General features: G+C 41.3%; 1 protein-coding gene across 1 annotated transcript in view; it reads left to right on the plus strand.

Moving 5' to 3' along the window:
- The window catches only part of CPNE4 (copine 4), a gene marked incomplete at its 3' end in the record, with an annotated part of 591,787 nt that overhangs the window by 367,191 nt on the left and 204,442 nt on the right, over positions 1-20,154 (plus strand). The window contains exon 3 of the mRNA XM_082839801.1: positions 16,961-17,140. Within this exon, the coding sequence (XP_082695927.1) occupies positions 16,961-17,140 (180 nt within the window). The remainder of the gene's footprint in view (positions 1-16,960; positions 17,141-20,154) is intronic.

The raw sequence follows: 20,154 nt of genomic DNA on the forward strand, positions 1-20,154 counted from the left end.
GATGCTCATTCTAACCAGTGTGAGGTGATACCTCATTGTAGTTTTGATTTGCATTTCTCTAATTATTAGTGATGTTGAGCAGCTTTTCATGTGCCTGATGGCCACCTGTATGTCTTCTTTGGAGAATGTCTATTTAGATCTTCTGCCTATTTTTTGATTTTTTTTTTTAATATTGAGCTGCATGAGATGTTTATGTATTGTGGAGATTAATCCTTTGTCCATTGATTCATTTGCAAATATTTTCTCCCATTCTGAGGGCTGTCTTTTCGTCTTTATAGTTTCCTTTGTTGTGTAAAAGCTTTTAAGTTTCATTAGGTCCCGTTTGTTCATTTTTGTTTTTATACCCATTACTCTAGGAGGTGGGTCAAAGAAGGTCTTGCTGTGATTTATGTCAAAGAGTTTTCTTCCTATGCTTTCCTCTAATACTTTTATACTCTCTGGTCTTACATTTAGGTCTTTAATCCATTTTGAGTTTATTTTTGTGTATGGTGCTAGGGAGTATTCTAATTTCATTCTTTTACATGGAGCTGTCCAGTTTTCCCAGCACCACTTATTGAAGAGACTGGCTTTTCTCCATTGTATATCCTTGCCTCCTTTGTCATAAATTAGTTGACAATAGGTGCTTGGGTTTACCTCTGGGCTTTCTATCCCACTCCATTGATCTATATTTCTGTTTTTGTACCAGTACCATATTGTCTTGATTACTGTAGCTTTGTAGTATAGTCTGAAGTCAGGGAGTATGATTCCTCTATCTCCATTTTTTTCCCCTCAAGATTGCTTTTGCTGTTTGGGGTCTCTTGTGCTTCCATACAAATTGTGAAATTTTTTGTTCTAGTACTGTAAAAAATGCCATTGGTAATTTGATAGGGATTACATTGAATCTGTAGACTGCTTTGGGTAGAATAGTCATTTTACAATATTGATTCTTCCAATCCAAGAACATGCTATATCTCTCCATCTGTTTGTGTCAGCTTTGATTTCTTTCATCATTGTCATAGTTTTCTGAGTACAGATCTTTTACGTCCTTAGGTAGGTTTATTCCTAGGTGTTTTATTCTTTTTGTTTCAATGGTGAATGGGATTGTTTCCTTAATTTCTCTTTCTGATCTTTTGTTGTTAATGTATGGGAATGCAAAAAATTTCTGTGCATTAATTTTGTATCCTGCAACTTTACCAAATTCATTAATTAGCTCTAGTAGTTTTCTGGTGGCATCTTTAGCATTATCTATGTCATCTGCCAACAGTGACAGTTTTACTTCTTCTTTTCCAATTTGGATTCTTTTTATTTCTTTTTCTTCTCTGATTGCCGTGGCTAGGACTTCCAAAACTATGTTGAATAATAGTGGTGAGAGTGGTCAACCTTGTCTTGTTCCTGATCTTAGAGGAAATGTTTTCAGTTTTTCACTATTGAGAATGATATTTGCTGTGGGTTTGTCGTATATGGCCTTTATTATGTTGAAGTAGATTCCCTCTATGCCCAGTTTCTGGAGAGTTTTTATCATCAATGAGTGTTGAATTTTGTCAAAAGCTTTTTCTGCATCTATTGAGTTGATCATATGTTTTTTATTCTTCAATTTGTTAATAGGGTGTATCACATTGATTGATTTGTGTATATTGAAGAATCCTTGCATCCCTGGAATAAATCCCACTTGATCATGGTGCATGAACCTTTTAATGTATTGTTGGATTCGGATTGCTAGTATTTTGTTGTGGATTTTTGCATCTATATTCATCAGTGATATTGGTCTGTAATTTTCTTTTTTTGTAGTATATTTGTCTGGTTTTGGTATCAGGGTGATGGTGGCCTCGTAGAATTACTTTGGGAGTGTTCTTTCCTCTGAAAATTTTTGGAAGAGTTTGAGAAGGATGAGCGTCAGCTCTTCTCTAAATATTTGATAGAATTCACCTGTAAAGCCATCTGATCCTGGACTTTTATTTGTTGGAAGATTTTTATCACAGTTTCAATTTCATTACTTGTGATTGGTCTGTTCATAATTTCTACTTCTTCCTAGTTCAGTCTTGGAAGGTTATACCTTTCTAAGGATTTGTCCATTTCTTCCACGTTGTCCATTTTACTGGCATAGAGTTGCTTGTAGTCATCTCTTTATATTTCTGTGGTGTCCGTTGTAACTTCTCCTTTTTCACTTCTAATTTTATTGATTTCAGTCCTCTCCCTCTTTTTCTTGGTGAGTCTGGCTATCGGCTTATCAATTTTGTTTATCTTCTCAAAGAACCAGCTTTTAGTTTTATTGATCTCTGCTATTATTTTCTTTGTTTCTATTTCATTTATTTCTGCTCTGATCTTTATGATGTCTTCCATTCTACTAACTTCGGGTTTTGTTTGTTCTTCTTTCTCTATTTATTTTAGATGTAAGATTAAATTGTTTATTTGAGATTGAGATTTTTCTTGTTTCTTGAGGTACGATTGTATTGCTATAAACTTTCCTCTTAGAACTGCTTTTGCTGAATCCCATAGCTTTTGGATTGTGGTGTTTTTGTTGTCAATTTTCTCTATGTATTTTTTGATTTCCCCTTTGGTTTCTTCAGTGATCTCTTGGTTATTTAGTAATGTATTGTTTAGCCTCCATGTGTTTGTGTTTTTTACGTTTTTTCCCCTGTAATTGATTTCTAATCTCATAGCATTGTGGTCAGATAAGATGCTTGATATGATTTCAGTTTTCTTAAATGTACCATGGCTTGATTTGTGACCCAAGATGTGATCTACCCTGGAGAATGTTCCATGTACACTTAGAAGAAAGTATAATCTGCTGTTTTTGGATGGAATATAAATATCAATTAAATATATCTGGTCTATTGTGTCATTTAAAGCTTGTGTTTCCTTATTAATTTTCTGTCTGGATGATCTGTCCATTGGTATAAGTTAGGTGTTAACGTCCCCCACTATTATTGTGTTACTCTCATCTTCCTCTTTTATAGCTGTTAGCATTTGCCTTATGTATTGAGGTGCTCCTATGTTGGGTACATATATATTTATAATTGTTATATCTTCTTCTTGGATTGATCCCTTGATCATTATGTAGTGTCTTTTCTCTTGTAACATTCTTTATTTTAAAGTCTATTTTATCTTATATGTGTATTGCTGCTCCAGCTTTGATTTCCATTTGCATGAAATATCTTTTTCCATCCCATCACTCTCAGTCTGTATGTGTCCGTAGGTCTGAAGTGGGTCTCTTGTAGACAGCATATATATTGTTCTTGTTTCTGTATCCATTCAGTGAGCCTGTGTCTTTTGGTTGGAGCATTTAATCCACTCACGTTTAAGGTAATTATTGATATGTATGTTCCTATTACTATTTTCTTTCTTTCTTTTTTTTTTTTTTGCGGTACACGGGCCTCTCACTGTTGTAGCCTCTCCCGTTGCGGAGCACAGGCTCCAGATGTGCAGGCTCAGCGGCCATGGCTCATGGGCCCAGCTGCTCCATGGCATGTGGGATCTTCCTGGACCGGGGCATGAATCCGTGTCCCCTGCATTGGCAGGCAGACTCTCAACCACTGCACCACCAGGGAAGCCCTACCATTTTTTTTAATTGTTTTGGGTTTGTTTTTATAGGTCACCTTGTATTTCCCACTTAGTGAAGTGCCTTTAGCATTTGTTGTAGAGCTGCTTTGATGGTGCTGAATTCTCTTAGCTTTTGCTTGTCTGTAAAGCTTTTGACTTCTCAGTCGAGTCTGAATGAGATCCTTGCTGGGTAGAGTAATCTTGGTTGTAGGTTCTTCCCTTTCATCACTTTAGATATATTGTGCCACTCCCTTCTGGCTTGTAGAGTTTCTGCTGAGAAATCAGCTGTTAACCTTATGGGAATTCTCTTGTATGTTATTTGTCATTATACCCTTGTTGCTTTTAATAAATTTTCTTTGTCTTTAATTTTTTTCAATTTGATTATTCCATGTCTTGGCGTGTTTCTCCTTGGGTTTATCCTGCCTGGAACTCTCTGTGCTTCCTAGACTTGGGTGGCCATTTCCTTTCCCATATTAGGGAAGTTTCCAACTATAATCTCTTCAAATATTTTCTGGGGTCCTTTCTCTCTCTCTTCTCCTCTGGAAGCCCTATAATGCGAATGTTGGTGTGTTTAATGTCCCAGAGGTCTCTTAGACTGTCTTCATTTCTTTTCATTCTTTTCTCTTTATTCTGTTCTGCGGCAGTGAATTCCGCCATTCTGTCTTCCAGGTCACTTATCCATTCTTCTGCCTCAGTTTTCTGGTATTGATTCCTTCTAGTGTATTTTTCATTTCCATTTTTGTATTCATCTCTGTTTGTTTGTTCTTTAATTCATCTAGGTGTTTGTTCTTTAATTCTTCTATGTCTTTGTTAAACATTTATTGCATCTTCTTGATCCATTCTTTTTCCATGGTTCTGGATCATCTTCACTATCATTATTCCAAATTATTTTTCTGAATGATTGCCTATCTCCACTTCATTTAATTGTTTTTCTGGGGTTTTATCCTGTTCCTTCATCTGGTACATAATCCACTGCCTTTTCATTTTGTCTATCTTTCTGCGAATGTGTTTTTTGTTCCACAGGCTGCAGGACTGTAGTTCTTCTTGCTTCTCTTTTCTGTCCTCTGGTGGATGAGGCTATCTAAGAGGCTTGTGCAAGCTTCCTGATGGGAGGGACTGGTGGTGGGTAGAGCGGGGTGTTCCTCTGGTGGGCAGAGCCCAATTAAACTTTAATCTGCTTGTCTGCTGATGGGTGGGGCTGTGTTCCCTCCCTGTTGGTTGTTTGGCCTGAGGCAACCCAACACTGGAGGTTACAGGCTCTTTGGTGGGGCTAATGGTGGACTTCTGGAGGGCTCATGCGAAGGAGTACTTCCCAGAACTTCTGCTGCCAGTGTCCTTGCCCCTGCCATGAGCCACAGCCACCCTTGCCTTTGCGGGACACCCTCCAACACTAGCTGGTAGGTCTGGTTCAGTCTCCTATGGGGTTACTGCTCCTTCCCCCTGAATCCTATGCACACACTGCTTTGTGTGTGCCCTCCAAGAGTGGAGTCTCTGTTTCCCCCAGTCCTGTCAAATTCCTGCAATCAAATCCTGATAGCCTGCAAAGTCTGATTCTTTAGGAATTCGTCCTCCTGTTGTCAGACCCCCTGGTTGGGAAGACTGACGTGGGGCTCAGAACCTTCACTCCAGTGGGTGGTCTTCTGTGGTATAAGTGTTCTCCAGTTTGTGAGTCACTCACCCAGGCTTTATGGGATTTGATTTTATTGTGTTTGTGCCCATCCTACTGTCTCATTGCAGCTTCTCCTTTGTCTTTGAATGTGTGGTATCTTTTTTGGTGAGTTCCAGTGTCTTCCTGTCGATGATTATTCAGCAATTAGTTGTGATTCCAGTGCTCTCACGAGAGGGAGTGAAATTGTCAAGGCTCTCAAGTCTTGGACGACCTTTCCCGAGCACTCTACAGCTGTGACAGAGAGATGAGGTGGTGGGACCATCCTGTTAATAACCAGCATCTGAGTGAAGTGCAAACTGCTTTACAGTTGTGTGGGATTAGCCTCCAAGCTCCCTCATGAGGAGGATCTGACAGGAGCTACAACTCAGAGTGACCTGTCATGCAGTCCCTTCCCACCCCCATGTTGGCAGGCTCTGACTTCCTTCAGCAGATAGGCATGAGTTTTTTCAGGCAGTTTCTGATCATTTGATGTTCATGTGCCAGCTTACAGCTGGAGTCTGGTAGAAGGAAGTTGATTTAGGATTGAAAACACCATTTATGTTTTAGACTCTTCTTATGTCCTCTCTGCTTAGAGCATCCATATTTCTCCTGATCTATCCCAAAAGGGAACGAGCTAACTGGAAGAAACTTGAAGAGAAAAATATAAAGAAGGGGGGAAAGAAGGTGTGAAGACAGAAAGAGGCATGCTGGACCCTCACAGTCACATCAAAAAGCCTTTTCAGGGTGTGTCACCCAGCTGAAGACATAAAGATTGTTTTCCTGTCAAAGAACATTTGGAGTCTTGAGTGTTGAGAAGGGCTCTGCTTGAAACCATTATATGCAGAAGGTACCTGAAGAGATGTGTCCTCTTCAAGAGAGATGGTCATGTCTCAGGCAAGAGCTTTAATGGGAATCCCAAGTGGCCCCATCACTAGAGCTGAGTGACCTTGGGCACATTAACCCCTTTGACCCTATGTTTTCTCATGTATAAAATAATGATAATGGGATGGTTTATTGGGATGATTGAGTGGGACAGTACATGTGAAGTGGTTAGAATAATGCCTGGGGCATTTTAAGTGTTCAGTAAATGTTCCTTATGATCTATTACTGAACACAGTTGATGAATAGATGTTGAGGCTAAGACGAAGTTACCACATGAAGATGGTAACCAGTTTTCAGACTCTTAAAAGACCATATAATTCATTCATCATGAGCCACCAGACTGGACACAATTTTGCCTGCCCTTGGGATTCTGAAGTCTCTTCTAGAAGAAATGTTAATGACACAGGTAGAGTTGTGTGGGCAAAATTCAAGGGATCAGCAAGGGATGATGAGATGCTCTGGGAGTAGCAACAGTGGGAAGGTACCACTGGACTTGATGGGCAGGTGGAAATGGCAGTGTTACTGGAATCCAGTGAGAGCTGGAGGCTTGCAGGAAGGGTTACTAGGAGAGGACTGTGGGGGTGAGGGGACATAGTCACTGCCTAAAACTGCAGCATGGAGCAGGAAGGGGGCAAGCAAAACACACTGAGCTCTCTTTCTTCCCACTTTCTGATCTCCTACTGATGCCTCCTATTGGTTGAAGAGGCAAGTTGGCAAAGAAACCCTAATAAAGCAATTCATGCAGCCAGTCTCCTGGGGAACAGAGCAGAACAGAAAGATCTACAGATGCAAAGGAGACTAATCACCACATTCACTAACTCTCATTTCACATTTTGAGAATGTGGCAGTTAATGGAGTGCTCAGTTGGATAATCCATCTAGTAAATCAACTCACAACTTTGTTATTTCCTTTAGTCTTCCTATCCTGTAACAAGATGAGCAGCAGTCAAAATGGCAGCTCCCAAGGAAGAAGAAACTTTCCAACACACAGTCTGACCAGGAGGTGGGGGTGCTCAGAGTAGATCACATGGTCCTTCTGGTCGCCATGCACCTTGGGGCTGAGCCATAGCAGCTGGTAATATAATATTACTGGTCCTCAAACTGAACTGTGCATTCGTTAAGATTTCTAAACCACGTAGTTTAAAAATCTTAGTCTGTTAAGGCTGCTATAACAAAATACTATAGACTGGGTGGTTTATAAACAGAAGAAATGTATTCCTCACAGTTCCGGAGGCTGGAAGTCCAAGATCAAGGCACTGGCAGATTCAGTGTCTGGTGAGAGCCTGCTTTCTGGTTAATAAACACTTAGCCATCTTCTTGCTGTGTCCTCACATGGCAGAAGGGGCAAGAGGGCTCTCTGGGGTCTCTTTTATAAGGGCACTAATCCCATTCGTAAGCACTCCACCCTCATGACTTAATCACCTTCCCAAAGCCCCACCTCCTAATACCATCACACTGGGGCTTAGGTTTCAGCATAGGAATTTTGGACCATGGGAATTAAGCCACACATAGACACTCATGTTGGGGAAGAGGAACACCTAAGGAGGATGCAGAGGTTCATACTTGAGACCCCTGCCAACAGGGGCTGAGGAGGGCAACAAAGGAAGAAGAAGACCCAGGACCCATCCCTGTGGCCCTTGAGAACTCTGAAGGTACCTCTAGGTGATGCTCATTTAATTCGCTTCTGAGCCCCACTCTTGGGCGAGGTGATGTGGCTCTGCTGTTTACTCTGAACAGCACAAGCCAGGGCTGAGTCCAGTGGTTAAAGGACTGTCTCACTCCAGGTCCTCCAGTAGGTTAATCCCCAGGGCTCCGTAAACAGAGCCCAGCTCGCACAAGAGGCCCTGTTCCTTGACAGCCAAGTGAAGTGCATAGCAGAAAGATAAGGCAGGGGTGTTGGGGGCTGGTCAATGGATTGACTTTTGTAACCCTGGATCACTCGTTCAATTTAATCTATAGAGCATTTGAAGATTTTGCCATGGGGTGGGTGAGGAGTGCCTTTTCAGAGGTGAAACTGGATGCTTCTTGAGAGAGGTAGAATGATGTGTAGTTTACTAGGACTGCCGTAAGAAACTACCACAGACTGGTGGCTTAGATGACAGAAATTTATTGTCTTACAGTTCTGGAGGCTAGAAGTCCAAGATCAAGGTGTTGCCAGGTTTTGCTCCTTCTGAGGGCACTAGGGAGAATCTGTTCCACACCTCTCTTCTGGCTTCTGTTGGTTTTCTGGTCATCTTTGGTGTCTCATGGGTTGTAAGTGCATCACTCCAATCTCTTCCTTCATGTCCAAATGGCAACTCCCTGTGTACATGTCTGTGTCCAATATCCCCTATTCATAGGACACTGGTCATATCAGATCAGGGATCCACCTCACTCTAGTATGACTTCATCCTTACTTCTAACTTCTGTAACAGCTGTATCTCCAAATAATATCACATTCTTATATACTCAACATATGAACTTTGAGGGACATAATTCAACCCATAATAAATCATAAAGTAGAAAGAGCATATATTTTGAAATTGGGAGACTGAGCTTGATCCTTTCTTTTGCCACTGCTTTTCTGATGAAGTTTTATTTTATCATTTACAAAATAAGGATGATATATTTAATAGACTTATTGGTAAAATGATAAGTCATTGGTAAACTGAAGTACTATTTTATGTATCACCAGTTAACAAAAATATACTTTCAGTTAAACAATGGCATGTCATTGATTATAACATGCATCCCAATTTTTGAAATGTTACATTGTGAAAGAAAGTTTGTTTTAAAGTTAATGAAGATAAGGACTGAAAATAACATGTAAAATACCTTCTACAGGAACGTAAGAAGGTGAATGATAAAGGTACATCATTTTTCCTCTCACCCCTTTCCAGGAGAAATTTAAATAATTTACTAGGCAAGGGTAAAAATTCCTAGGGAGGTGACTTCTGTGAAGTGTGTTATTCATAATACAACTATTATGATTGCTTCAAGTAGGGATGTCTTCTGGAGCTTCTCTCTTAAGGATCCCACTCTTTATTCATATCTTGGCTAGTAAGTCCACTAGCACGGTCTAAGACCCAAAGACCCTTGGAGAAGTTTCTCTATTTGTTTAGCTGGGATTGAATGTGGATTAGACAAATAGGGGACACCACTAGCTTTGAAGAGTGTTCAGTTCTGTGTTGATTAGGACTAACCTCCACATTGTAGGGTATTTAGCATCAAGGGATGTCACCCCATCGTTGTGACAACCCAGATGCCCCTACACATTTCCACATGTCCCCTGTGAAAGTGAGTATTGCCCCCATTGAGGATCACATGTGTCCAGGTGAGAGATCAGCTTCAGCCCAGGATGTTATAATAAGAGAAGGAGAAGCAAAGGTTGCTGAATACTCAGGCATATTTTCACTCTTAGGACCTGGTGAGCAGGAACCGACTGTGAGGCACACCAGTCAGGCAGCCAGAAATGATGCAAGCATGAAGACATAGCACAAAAATGGCATCAGGAATCTCAGGTTCCCACAGGTGACTTCTTTTTACATAACCAGCAAAATGTTACAGTGTTAGTCCTATTCAAGTAGAGAATCCACTTACAATGAAAATAAAAGCCATATTTCACTAGCACCAACCTCTGTCCCCCTGTTGAGTGATTTTAAGGCCAGCGACTTGTTTGTTGCAGCTGTAGGGCAAACCTGCCAACCCCATGGCCAGGCACTTGAAATCAGCAGCCACAAGCAGCTGAAATTGAATAATGCTAATTCTGGTGACTCAGTGACTTATTATGTAAATTTTATGTGGTTTAATATGTCCCTTTGGAAGTTACATGGTTTGAAAAATTGTCTGTAATCAATCCTTTATTTTTGATCATAACGTTATCCATTATTTATTCAGAGAAAATTAGTTTCTCCTCACCCTCACTAAATAAATATTGAGCAAATATTTAAAGAATATCAGTTTGAAATAATATCTAATTATACGCCTGCCCTGGGGGCCTTCACGTCTCTCTCTGACACACGATGTCACTCTTCTCCAGCCCTGTTATCCTCGGGATAGGGGCCTGTACTTCTCTAGGAAACCTTAGACCATTCAATGACTGACATCAGTTTTGGCTCCTGACTTTACCTTCTCCATCACATTGTTTAACACTCACCTCCCAATCACCTCACCTCCTTTGCCTATGTCAGTCCCAGCCCTTGGGAGCCTCTGGGAACAGATGGCCATTCTGTGCATAGTCTTGAACTCTTTTTGATGACACAGTGACCTTGTCCCCTACACAGTTCAATCTCCATGGGCAGTGTTCAAGGCCCCCATTGTATCTCCAGTATGCCCAGTGGACAAACCAGATCTCCAGAGACACAACTACAGCCTCATTCACTGACTTTCCCCAACAGTTCCATATCTTATGCCTGTTGTCTGGTTTGTGCATTACTTTGAGCAAAAGGATTTAGGTGAAAAAGCTTCAAATTTGCATGACTATATAGCATAAAGATGAAAAATCCTACCTCTTGCAAGCTGTATGATATTGGGAAAGTTATAGGGTCTCTCTACCTCCCAGTAAAAGGAGTAATAATAGTACCTACCTCACAGTGTTGTCATAAGGATGAAAAGAGAGTGCCTGTCAGAAGATTTGACCATACACTTCACCAAAGAAGACAGATGGCAAATAAGCACGTGAAAAGATGCTCCACATCATTAGTTATTAGGAAAACACAAATTAAAACCACAATGAGATACCACTACACACCTATTAGAATTTTAAAAGTTAAGCATATACCTATTTCACTCCTGGAGAGAAGAAATATATGTCCATACAATTGCTTGTACACAAATATTCATGGAAGCTTTATGTGTAACAGCCAAACTGGAAACAGTCCATCAATGAAATATTACTCAGAAATAAAAAAGATGAACTGTTAATGCACAAACAATGAATAAATCTCAAAATAATTACACTGAATGAAAGAATAAAGACAAAAAGACTACATAGTGTGTACAATTAATTGTATGTCATTATAGAGGATACAAACTGATTACGGTGACAGAGAACAGGCTGGTAGTTGCTTGGGAACAAGGGCAGGAAGGGGTGAGAGGAAGAATTACAAGGGGACATAAAGAAACCGTAGGGGGTAATGGGTGCCTTTACTTGATTGTGGGGATGGTTTCACAAGTCTATACACATACCAAAACTTACTGAATGGTACACTTTAAATAGATGTGGTCTATTTTATGTAAATTATACTTCAATAATGCATTTTTAAAAGTGAGTGCCTGTGACACACCAGGCCTTCCATAAGCATTAACTATTATAAACTTTACTGTTCTACTGAAAAATGTTTTAGATGAAATTCTTTAAAAGAGCATCTCATCCAAAGCAATATTCAATGATTGATTCTATCATCATATCATAACCCAGCTAAATTTTTTTCTTTCTGTCTAGGGATGCTCATGAAGAAACATGAATTAAGAAAAATAGTCCATGAGGATATGGGGAGGGGGAAGGGTGAGCTGTGACAGGGTGAGAGAGAGTCATGGACATATATACACTAACAAACGTAAGGTAGATAGCTAGTGGGAAGCAGCCGCATGGCACAGGGATATCGACTCAGTGCTTTGTGACCGCCTGGAGGGGTGGGATAGGGAGGGTGGGTGGCAGGGAGACGCAAGAGGGAAGAGATATGGGAACATATGTATATGTATAACTGATTCACTTTGTTATAAAGCAGAAACTAACACACCATTGTAAAGCAATTATACCCCAATAAAGATGTTAAAATAAATAAATAAAAATGTGTTCCTGGGAATGTAAAAAAAAAAGAAAAGAAAGAAAAATAGTCCAGACTTTGAGGTCAAAAAGCCTGAGCTCACTGCCTACTCTGTCATCCAGTACTTTGTACTGACATCTGACCTTGATTTTACTCATATATAAAATAGTATAAAGCTGCATCACATGATTGCTATAAGAACCAAATAAAAAAATGTGTGTGAGTATGTTCTGCAAACCATAAGCAACACTGGCGTATCAGTCATTACAACTGCAGAGGAGAGAAGTGTTGACAGTTTTGCAGACTGGGTAACAGAAAGAAAGCAAGATTTTTTAAAACCTTGACAAAAAAAAAAACCTCACACAAGAGCAAGAGCTAGACCCTCCATCTCTTCAGTTCCTTTACTCTGATATTCCCATATTCGAATTGCCTAGAACACCCTTAAAAATACAGATTTTGGGGATTCCCTTACTCCTATTGAATCAGAACCTGGAGTATAGGGATCAGGAATCTCAGTGTTAAGGAAAGCTGCCCCATTGATTCTTTTTTATTATTATTAATTTTTATTGGAGTGTGGTTGCTTTACAATGTTGTGTTAGCCTCCACTGCACAACAAAATGAATCAGCCATACACATACAGATAATCCCCTCCCTTTTAGACTTCCCTCCCATTTAGGTTACCACAGTGCATTAAATAGAGTTCCCTGTGCTATGCAGTATGTTCCCATCAGTTGTCTATTTTATACATAGTATCAATAATGTATACGTGTCAATGGAATATTACTGAGCCATAAAAAGAAATGAAATTGAGTTATTTGTAGTGAGGTGGATGGACCTACAGTCTGTCATACAGAGTGAAGTCAGTCAGAAAGAGAAAAACAAATACCGTATGCTAACACATGTATATATATAGAATTTTCAAAAAAAAAGGTTCTGAAGAACCTAGGGGCAGGACAGGAATAAAGACGCAGACATAGAGAATGGGCTTGAGGACATGGGGAGAGGGAAGGGTAAGCTGGGATGAAGTGAGAGAGTGGCATGGACTTATATATACTACCAAATGTAAGATAGATAGCTAGTGAGAAGCAGCCGCATAGCACAGGGAGATCAGCTTGGTGCTTTGTGACCACCTAGAGGGGTGGAATAGGGAGGGTGGGAGGGAGGGACATGCAAGAGGGAAGAGATATGGGAACATATGTATATGTATAACTGATTCACTTTGCTATAAAGCAGCAACTAACACACCATTGTAAAGCAATTATACTCCAATAAAGATGTTTTTTAAAAATGCAAAAGAAAAAAAAATTTTTAAATAGCTACACAAATAAAGAAAGAAAGAAAGAATGTACATGTGTCAATCTTAGTCTCCCAGTTCTTCACACCCCACCCCTTTCCGCCTTGGTATCCATACATTTGCTGTCTACATCTGTGTCTCTATTTCTGCTTTGCAAATAAGATCACCTATACCATTTTCTAGATTCCACATATATGCGTTATTATACGATATTTGCTTTTCTCTTTCTGACTTACTTCACTCTGTATGACACTCTCTAGGTCCATCCACGTCTCTACAAATGACCCAATTTCATTCCTTTTTATGGCTGTGAGCCAGCAATCCCACTACTGGACCTATACCCAGAGAAAACCATAATTTAAAAATCACATGCACCCCAATCTTCATAGCAGCAGTATTTACAGTAGCCAAGTCATGGAAGCAACCTAAATGTCCATCAACAGATGAATGGATAAAGAAGATGTGGTACATATATACAGTGGAATATTACTGTTGCCCCATGATTCTGATGCAACCAGCAGCACCAGTCAATGGCTGGTCCTTTGGAAACAACTACCTGGACCTTGACACCTTTCAGTGAGAAACACCAGCCATCCTAGGCTCTATTGCTCAGGTTAAACCTGTCTTCAGTCTCCAGAAAAGAAGGCATCTCCCATACTGACTGGGAATGCAGAACGTTTTGAAATATCTGCGAGTGTTACGAGCATTTCCCCATCACCATTCTCCTCCTAGTCCTGAGCATCCATACTCAAGGGTCTCAATGGCCCTGAGATTATCCTTGGAATTACCTATCTTGGTAATGCAAATGTTTGTTACTTAACTTCTTTCCAAGCCAATCCTCTCCCTCACAAAACAAAGTCATTCAGTGTTGCCTTGGATGGTCCACCTGAGGTGTGGTGTGATGTCTATGTGGGATGAGCATTTGAAAATCAAGAAGTGAGAAGAAAGTCAGCAGGATTGATGCACATCAGCCATTTGCGCCCTTTGGGGTGGTTAAAGCAGAGAAACAACGACTAGAGTTTCCATCTTCTGTCTCTTATCATCTAAACCTGGCTAGGACTCTGTTCTTCTAGACCTGAGGAAAGAACCTTTTCTGTTTCTTGAGAATCCACCTATAAGTTACTTCTTGGGGATTATTTCAAAATCTTCTACCAAAAGGCACCACATGAATCTAATTAAATCTCTCATCATATGGCTCAATGATGCTATGAATTTGGACCAAGTGTTGCAAAAATGCCTCTAGAAGTCAGGCGGGGGAATTCATTGAGGGTGAAGAGCTTGGAGAATGGAGAATGAATGCCCATCTGAATGGGGCAGCCCCCAATGGTTGCCATGTATGAATGTAGTCCCAGGTTGCCAGATAATCTGATTTTTTTCCAAAGGGAGGGCAATAGAAATAGCATCTCTTTTCTGTTGGCAAATTAAGAGAAAACTACATTTAAGTAGGATGAATAAAACACCTCTAGGTCAGTATGAACTGCAGACTACCAGTTTGTGACCTCTGATTTTTACTATTACTCAAAAGCATAATCTCTTAATAAACTGAAAAAAAAACTATGCCAATACAGTAAATCCTTGTACCCACACAGTTAACCAATAACATATGCAATCCTTCCCCACCAGAATGAACATTTTAAAGGATATAAAACTCAGCTCAAATAGAAGCTGAGTCTTCACTGGAACAGTCAAATAACCATTGGTCTGTACAGTAGCTTGTTGTCAACTGCTAATCAGCAGTGGGCTGGGGTTTGGTTTTTCTGTCTCTTGCACAGGGACATAAAAGGACCATATTCTCCTCCTCACAACCTGGATCATTCATCCCGCCAGGAATAGCAGATGGTGTTCCTTACAGGGTAACCCTCTCTCACACAGGGCCCTGCATAGGAAGGGACAGGGACATGGACCAAACCCTGAACTCAAGAGTGTATCCAATTTTCTTTGCTGGATAACATGTACACACATGATATGGTCAAAAATGGTTTCCCTCATTTTACTGAGAAATTTTCCTTGTACTCTAATGAAAGTGGGGAGATGTTTTTCACAGTTTGTGCTAATGAATGACTCTTGGGAAGTATCCAATAAACTGTCGACTGAAAAAAATTGCACAGCCTAAAAGTTGAGAATTATGTTTTATTCAGAGGACATTCTGAGCACTTCAAGCCTGGGAGACAGCATCTCAAATAACCCTGAGAGACTGCTCCCAAGAAGCAAGGTGGGGAGCCAGGATATATGGGAGTTTTTGCAACAAAGACCAGGTAGTGGAACATCAAAAGATTATTCTTAATTAAAGAAAACCATATATCTCAAGTTAATGAAATTTAGTGCTTTTCTATGTATGGGAAGATGCAAGAGTCTGGGATCACTGAAATCATTCCTTTGATATGCACCTCAGCTACCTGGGGCCAGTATCCTGCTTCTCTCCATCCTGAATCCCCTCAGGGTGCCCCGTCGGGGTGGCTGCAGTGGCTGAGGGCTTGACAGCCGGCAGCCCACTTGTCTCCATCCTGAGTTCCCTCAGAGCTCACCATCAGGGTGGCTATAATGTGATGGCTTGGCGGCTGCAGCATCCTTTGTTTACTGATATGGCAGGCAATATTTTTCATTCACAAAATGATGTATCTATTTGAAAGCTGACAGTTCATGTAGGCTCCAATTGACCTATAAAATATGAGTGATGGATATCTCCCATTGAGAGATACTGTAGGATCTTGGGTTATCTGTAACTTGGTCCTCTAAGGCTTCACAGAATATAAATGGTGTTGAGTATTCTTACTTGGGACAGACGTGGAAGAGAAGAACTTTAGTGGTGGGAGTACGAGCAGAAAACAGATGGCATACCCAGAGTTTCACTCAAAGAGCTAAACTCTTCACACAGGGACTCTTTGCATGTGCCTGGGCAGGCGTAAGGGAGCTGACAAAGGATGGCAAGGCAGCAGCCGAAAGCCATTACCACCCCTCTATCTGAGGGTCAGGACTGTGTCACCAGATCCTGGCGGCAGCTCCCTCTTGGATGGGAGTCCCTAGCAGACTTGTGTGTGTAGAGGGGCAGAGACACTACCCATGTCCTTCTGATCTCCTGCCAAGTCTCCCCTCTGGCTGCCTCCACCCAGAGCCCAGAGGTCAAGGGAGCCCAGGAAAGTCAGTCCATAAAAGTCAGCCTCCAGGGGCACAGAGTGTGGCAGAAAGTGAGAGAGAAATGGAGAATTACCACCACAGAAGGCCTGGGAAATCTTCGCTCCTGGAACATTAGAGCACAAAGGGACTTTTCATCCTCTAACCCTCACTGGTTGATGGGGAAACTGAGGCCCGGGGGACTGAAATGACTGAGTCAACATGTGTAAACCCAATAAAAGGCACACTTGAGACCACAGGCAGTTATCTTCATATCCCTTCTCATGCCTTTCCCCTTCAATGTGCTGGGATTCATGAACTATGACACTCATACTAGAGTAGTGTTGGCTAAAATGGGGCTTCTACATGGTCATTTGCCCTGACTGTGCCCCTCAGACTTCAGGAATTGAATACAGATTTCTTTTCTCCTGAACCCAAACGTGCCCTCAGACTCTTTCTCATCCTGAGGCTCCAGGCAGCCCCTAATAATCTATCCATCTTGTTGCCCTGTTACTTAACAATACAAGGTGCTCTAAACCCTTAAATACAAAGCTCAGATTATTCTATGATTTTCCTCCTTGAAACATGGCTTATTCTCTGAAGATGCATCCTTGAAGACATCCAAACTGCTCACCCTGTTGACTTGGTGGAGGGCATTGACAGTTTGGAAGGAGACAGAGCACCGTAAGATGAATCCTCATGAAGGATAATGATACGAAGCCCTGATCCCTGATGGGTTTTCTCTTTCTCTCTTCTGCAGGTTGACAGAACAGAGGTGATTCGCACCTGCATCAACCCAGTGTATTCAAAACTGTTTACCGTGGACTTTTATTTTGAGGAGGTGCAGCGCCTGCGGTTTGAGGTCCACGACATCAGCAGCAACCACGATGAGCTGAAGGAGGCTGACTTCTTGGGTGGCATGGAGTGCACACTTGGCCAGGTGAGTCCATGGTGTCCTTCCTCCCTTTTTGCCTTCTGAGGGCCTTTCTACCTCCTTTTGTCCTCTCTCCTCTCATTCAACCCTTGCTTTCTTTCTGCTGTTGATTTTATTTTCTTTAAACATGCAGCATTTCATGATGTTCCATGCACTGCCATGTCCATTATATTCAACATTATACTTACATCTGGATGATGCTGCAAATATATTGTGTTACTTATCTTGCAAAGTTGATCATTTTTGCTTTCTGAATTCATTCATTCTGTCAGTCATTTATTTAACAACTATTTATGGAACACCTGCTTTTCTCCGGTTGAGTGTCTGCTATAGCCTTATCCTGATACATCATAACCTTCCATCTCCCAACTCAACTGTGTGGGAACAGCCACACAGGGAGTATCCCTGAGTCATGTGTATTCCAAGCCTCTGGTGCCAAAAATAGCCCAAGAGAGGGCTAAATAGGTATTTGGTGAATGAGTAAATGCTTTACTTAATCCTCACAACAATCATGGGAAATAAACATCATTATTATATCCATTTGTCAGTGAGAAATGAAGACTCAGAGAGGTAAGCGACTTGCCTGAGGTCCTGCACTAATGAGGGCAGAGTTACAACCAGGTGAGCCTCACTCCACACCCCATCATCTTGCCTTTATTACACCTTTCCTTTTTCCCTTCCCTTACTGCTGTACCCAGAACTTGAGTAGGTGCTGAGGAGAAATCTAAATGAAGAAATAGTCCCTGTGCCCAAGACTAATTGGAGAAGGCACAGTATATGCCCCTCAGATAGAGCCATTCATGATGCCCTCTAAGCCATCATGAGACAACATATCCTGGGCTCTGTACATAGGGTTGTGGGCCTGCAGGGAAGGGAAAGCTTTCTGCTGGGGAGAATCAGAGAAAGCATTGTGGGGCCAAACTTTGAAAAAATATGGTTCGGGGATTGAAGGAGAAGGAGGAGGGAAGTCTTTCAGGCAAAAAAACAACAAAAAGCATAGAGGTCAGAGTAACCATGCAGAGCTAAGGGGCGGGAGGACCAGCCAGTCTTAATCATGGTCAGATGCTGATTTAATAGGAAATCAGTGCAGCTTAAAATTCAGAGCCCCTCACTTGTGTGGACCCTTCCAAAGCTCTGTGTCACGTTTTTATTTGTAGTTTTGTACTTTTTTCACGAAGAAGGATTCCAAATTATATAAACCTCACAAAACCTGAATTAATCCCATGCATACGTAAGGGTCTTGTTTAGGGATTAGTAAGAAAGAGTCTGCCTGGCAGAGAGATGGCAAGCATGCATGTTTGTTTGCCTCATGCCACTTGTCACTAAAGGAAATTCCTCCCATGTGAGCACTGACAAAATAGACAAGCCCTCAGGTACCCTTTTCCAGCAAATATAGTGATTGATTTCATAAGATTGTTTCTTGCTCCTTCAGTAAAAGCCAAAAGCCTACTGCAGAAGTAGAGCTGAGGGGAGGCAGACAGAAAACCTGGGATGTTCTTCCTCACATATTATATGATGGTTATTGTATGTCTCTCTCATGGCTTTTGGAAAGAGTCGAGAGCAGATAGTTCTAGAGTCTTGCCAGGTACAGTGTCCTATAAGTAGGCATTGAATGAATGAATGAACGAAAGAATAGTGGATTTGAGATGGAATTCAGCAATGTATAAATCAAATTAAAAGGTGACTAAAATGGCAGTTTTATAGATATAAAGGAACCATTCTAAGATTCTCCCTTAGACAATGGGCATCCCTTCTATGTATAAAAGTTATATTCTGTCCCAAGAAATAAATGTAGATCCATTAAGAGTCATGTAAATAAAATATCTTTTATCTAAAGCTTTCATAATTTTTTCTCTGTGAATGACTCTCAAACTTACATCTTTCATAAGGTTCATCTTCCCATATCCAGCCAGTCCTTGACCCTCTACTTTGTGCCAGGCAGTGTGCCAGGAGCCAACGATAGAGTGGGAGGCCAGAAGCATTGTCTTTGCCCTCAAGCAGCTCACAATCTAGTTGGGGATAAAGATGTAAAAAAAAAATAATTAAAAAAACAACTAATTAAATCACAACCATTCTTAAGGAGAAATACAGAAGAGGAGAGCAAACAATGAGAGGATGGCCTCAGGTGGACAAGGGCTCAAACAAGGCTTCCAGAGGGAAGTGACATTTCCACTGTAACTGGAAGGGAGCATGAGCATGAGCAGGGAGAGGAAACACATTCTGAGCAGATGGGAACGCTGTGTACAGAGTCTCTGAATTCAGGAAGGAATTTGGCATATGGTATCTTCATTTGGACTTCCCAAGAAGCCGACACTGAGATAGGAAGTCAAAGAAGGTGTAGGAAGCACCACGGTGGAGTGGAGAAGTGAGGCAGGAAGAGGAGAGCAGCCTCGGAGGGTGTGTTGTCCAGCCAGTTACTGGACATGGGTAGCTGGAATGTAACTGGGCTACGACATTCTGGAGGCCAGTGCAGAGCAAACACCACAGAGTGATCCCACCCTCGGGATGAGGGAACTGGAGCTTTTATACATGTGGGAGTGTATATACTCTCAACAGTCATTGAGGGCTGTTCCCAGCATGGAAATAGTAATCCCCTAGTATTTTTGGCTTATTGCATGGGTGGGAAAGACCAGAAGAAGTTTTCAAGCAAAGAAACACAAGTGCTAGTGGTCAGAAGTCAGTGCTGTGCACTCAGGTCATAGGGCCTGGGGATAAGAGCAGGTCACTGAGAGCATCTGCTATATAGACTCTGGTTGTCTCCCACCCAGTAGCCAATCTCCTCCCTCTCCTCATTCTTTCAGCTGTCAGACCCTGATCATTTTCAGACCATTTTCCACCATTCGGCCATGTAGAAAATAGCTCTATCCTTAGCTCAAAAAGTGAATCCTGAGGAATCTCCACCAGTCATATGAATCCCATCCCCCTCTGCCAGACATTGGTTTAGGGGTGGGCTTGTGATCAGTTCTAACCAATAAGACATAAGAATTTTTCTTGGAAAGGTTTCCTAGCCTTAGAAAAAG

Source organism: Leucopleurus acutus (assembly GCF_964270905.1).
Source record: "Leucopleurus acutus genome assembly, chromosome: 5".
In the NCBI taxonomy this organism is placed as follows: domain Eukaryota; kingdom Metazoa; phylum Chordata; class Mammalia; order Artiodactyla; family Delphinidae; genus Leucopleurus; species Leucopleurus acutus.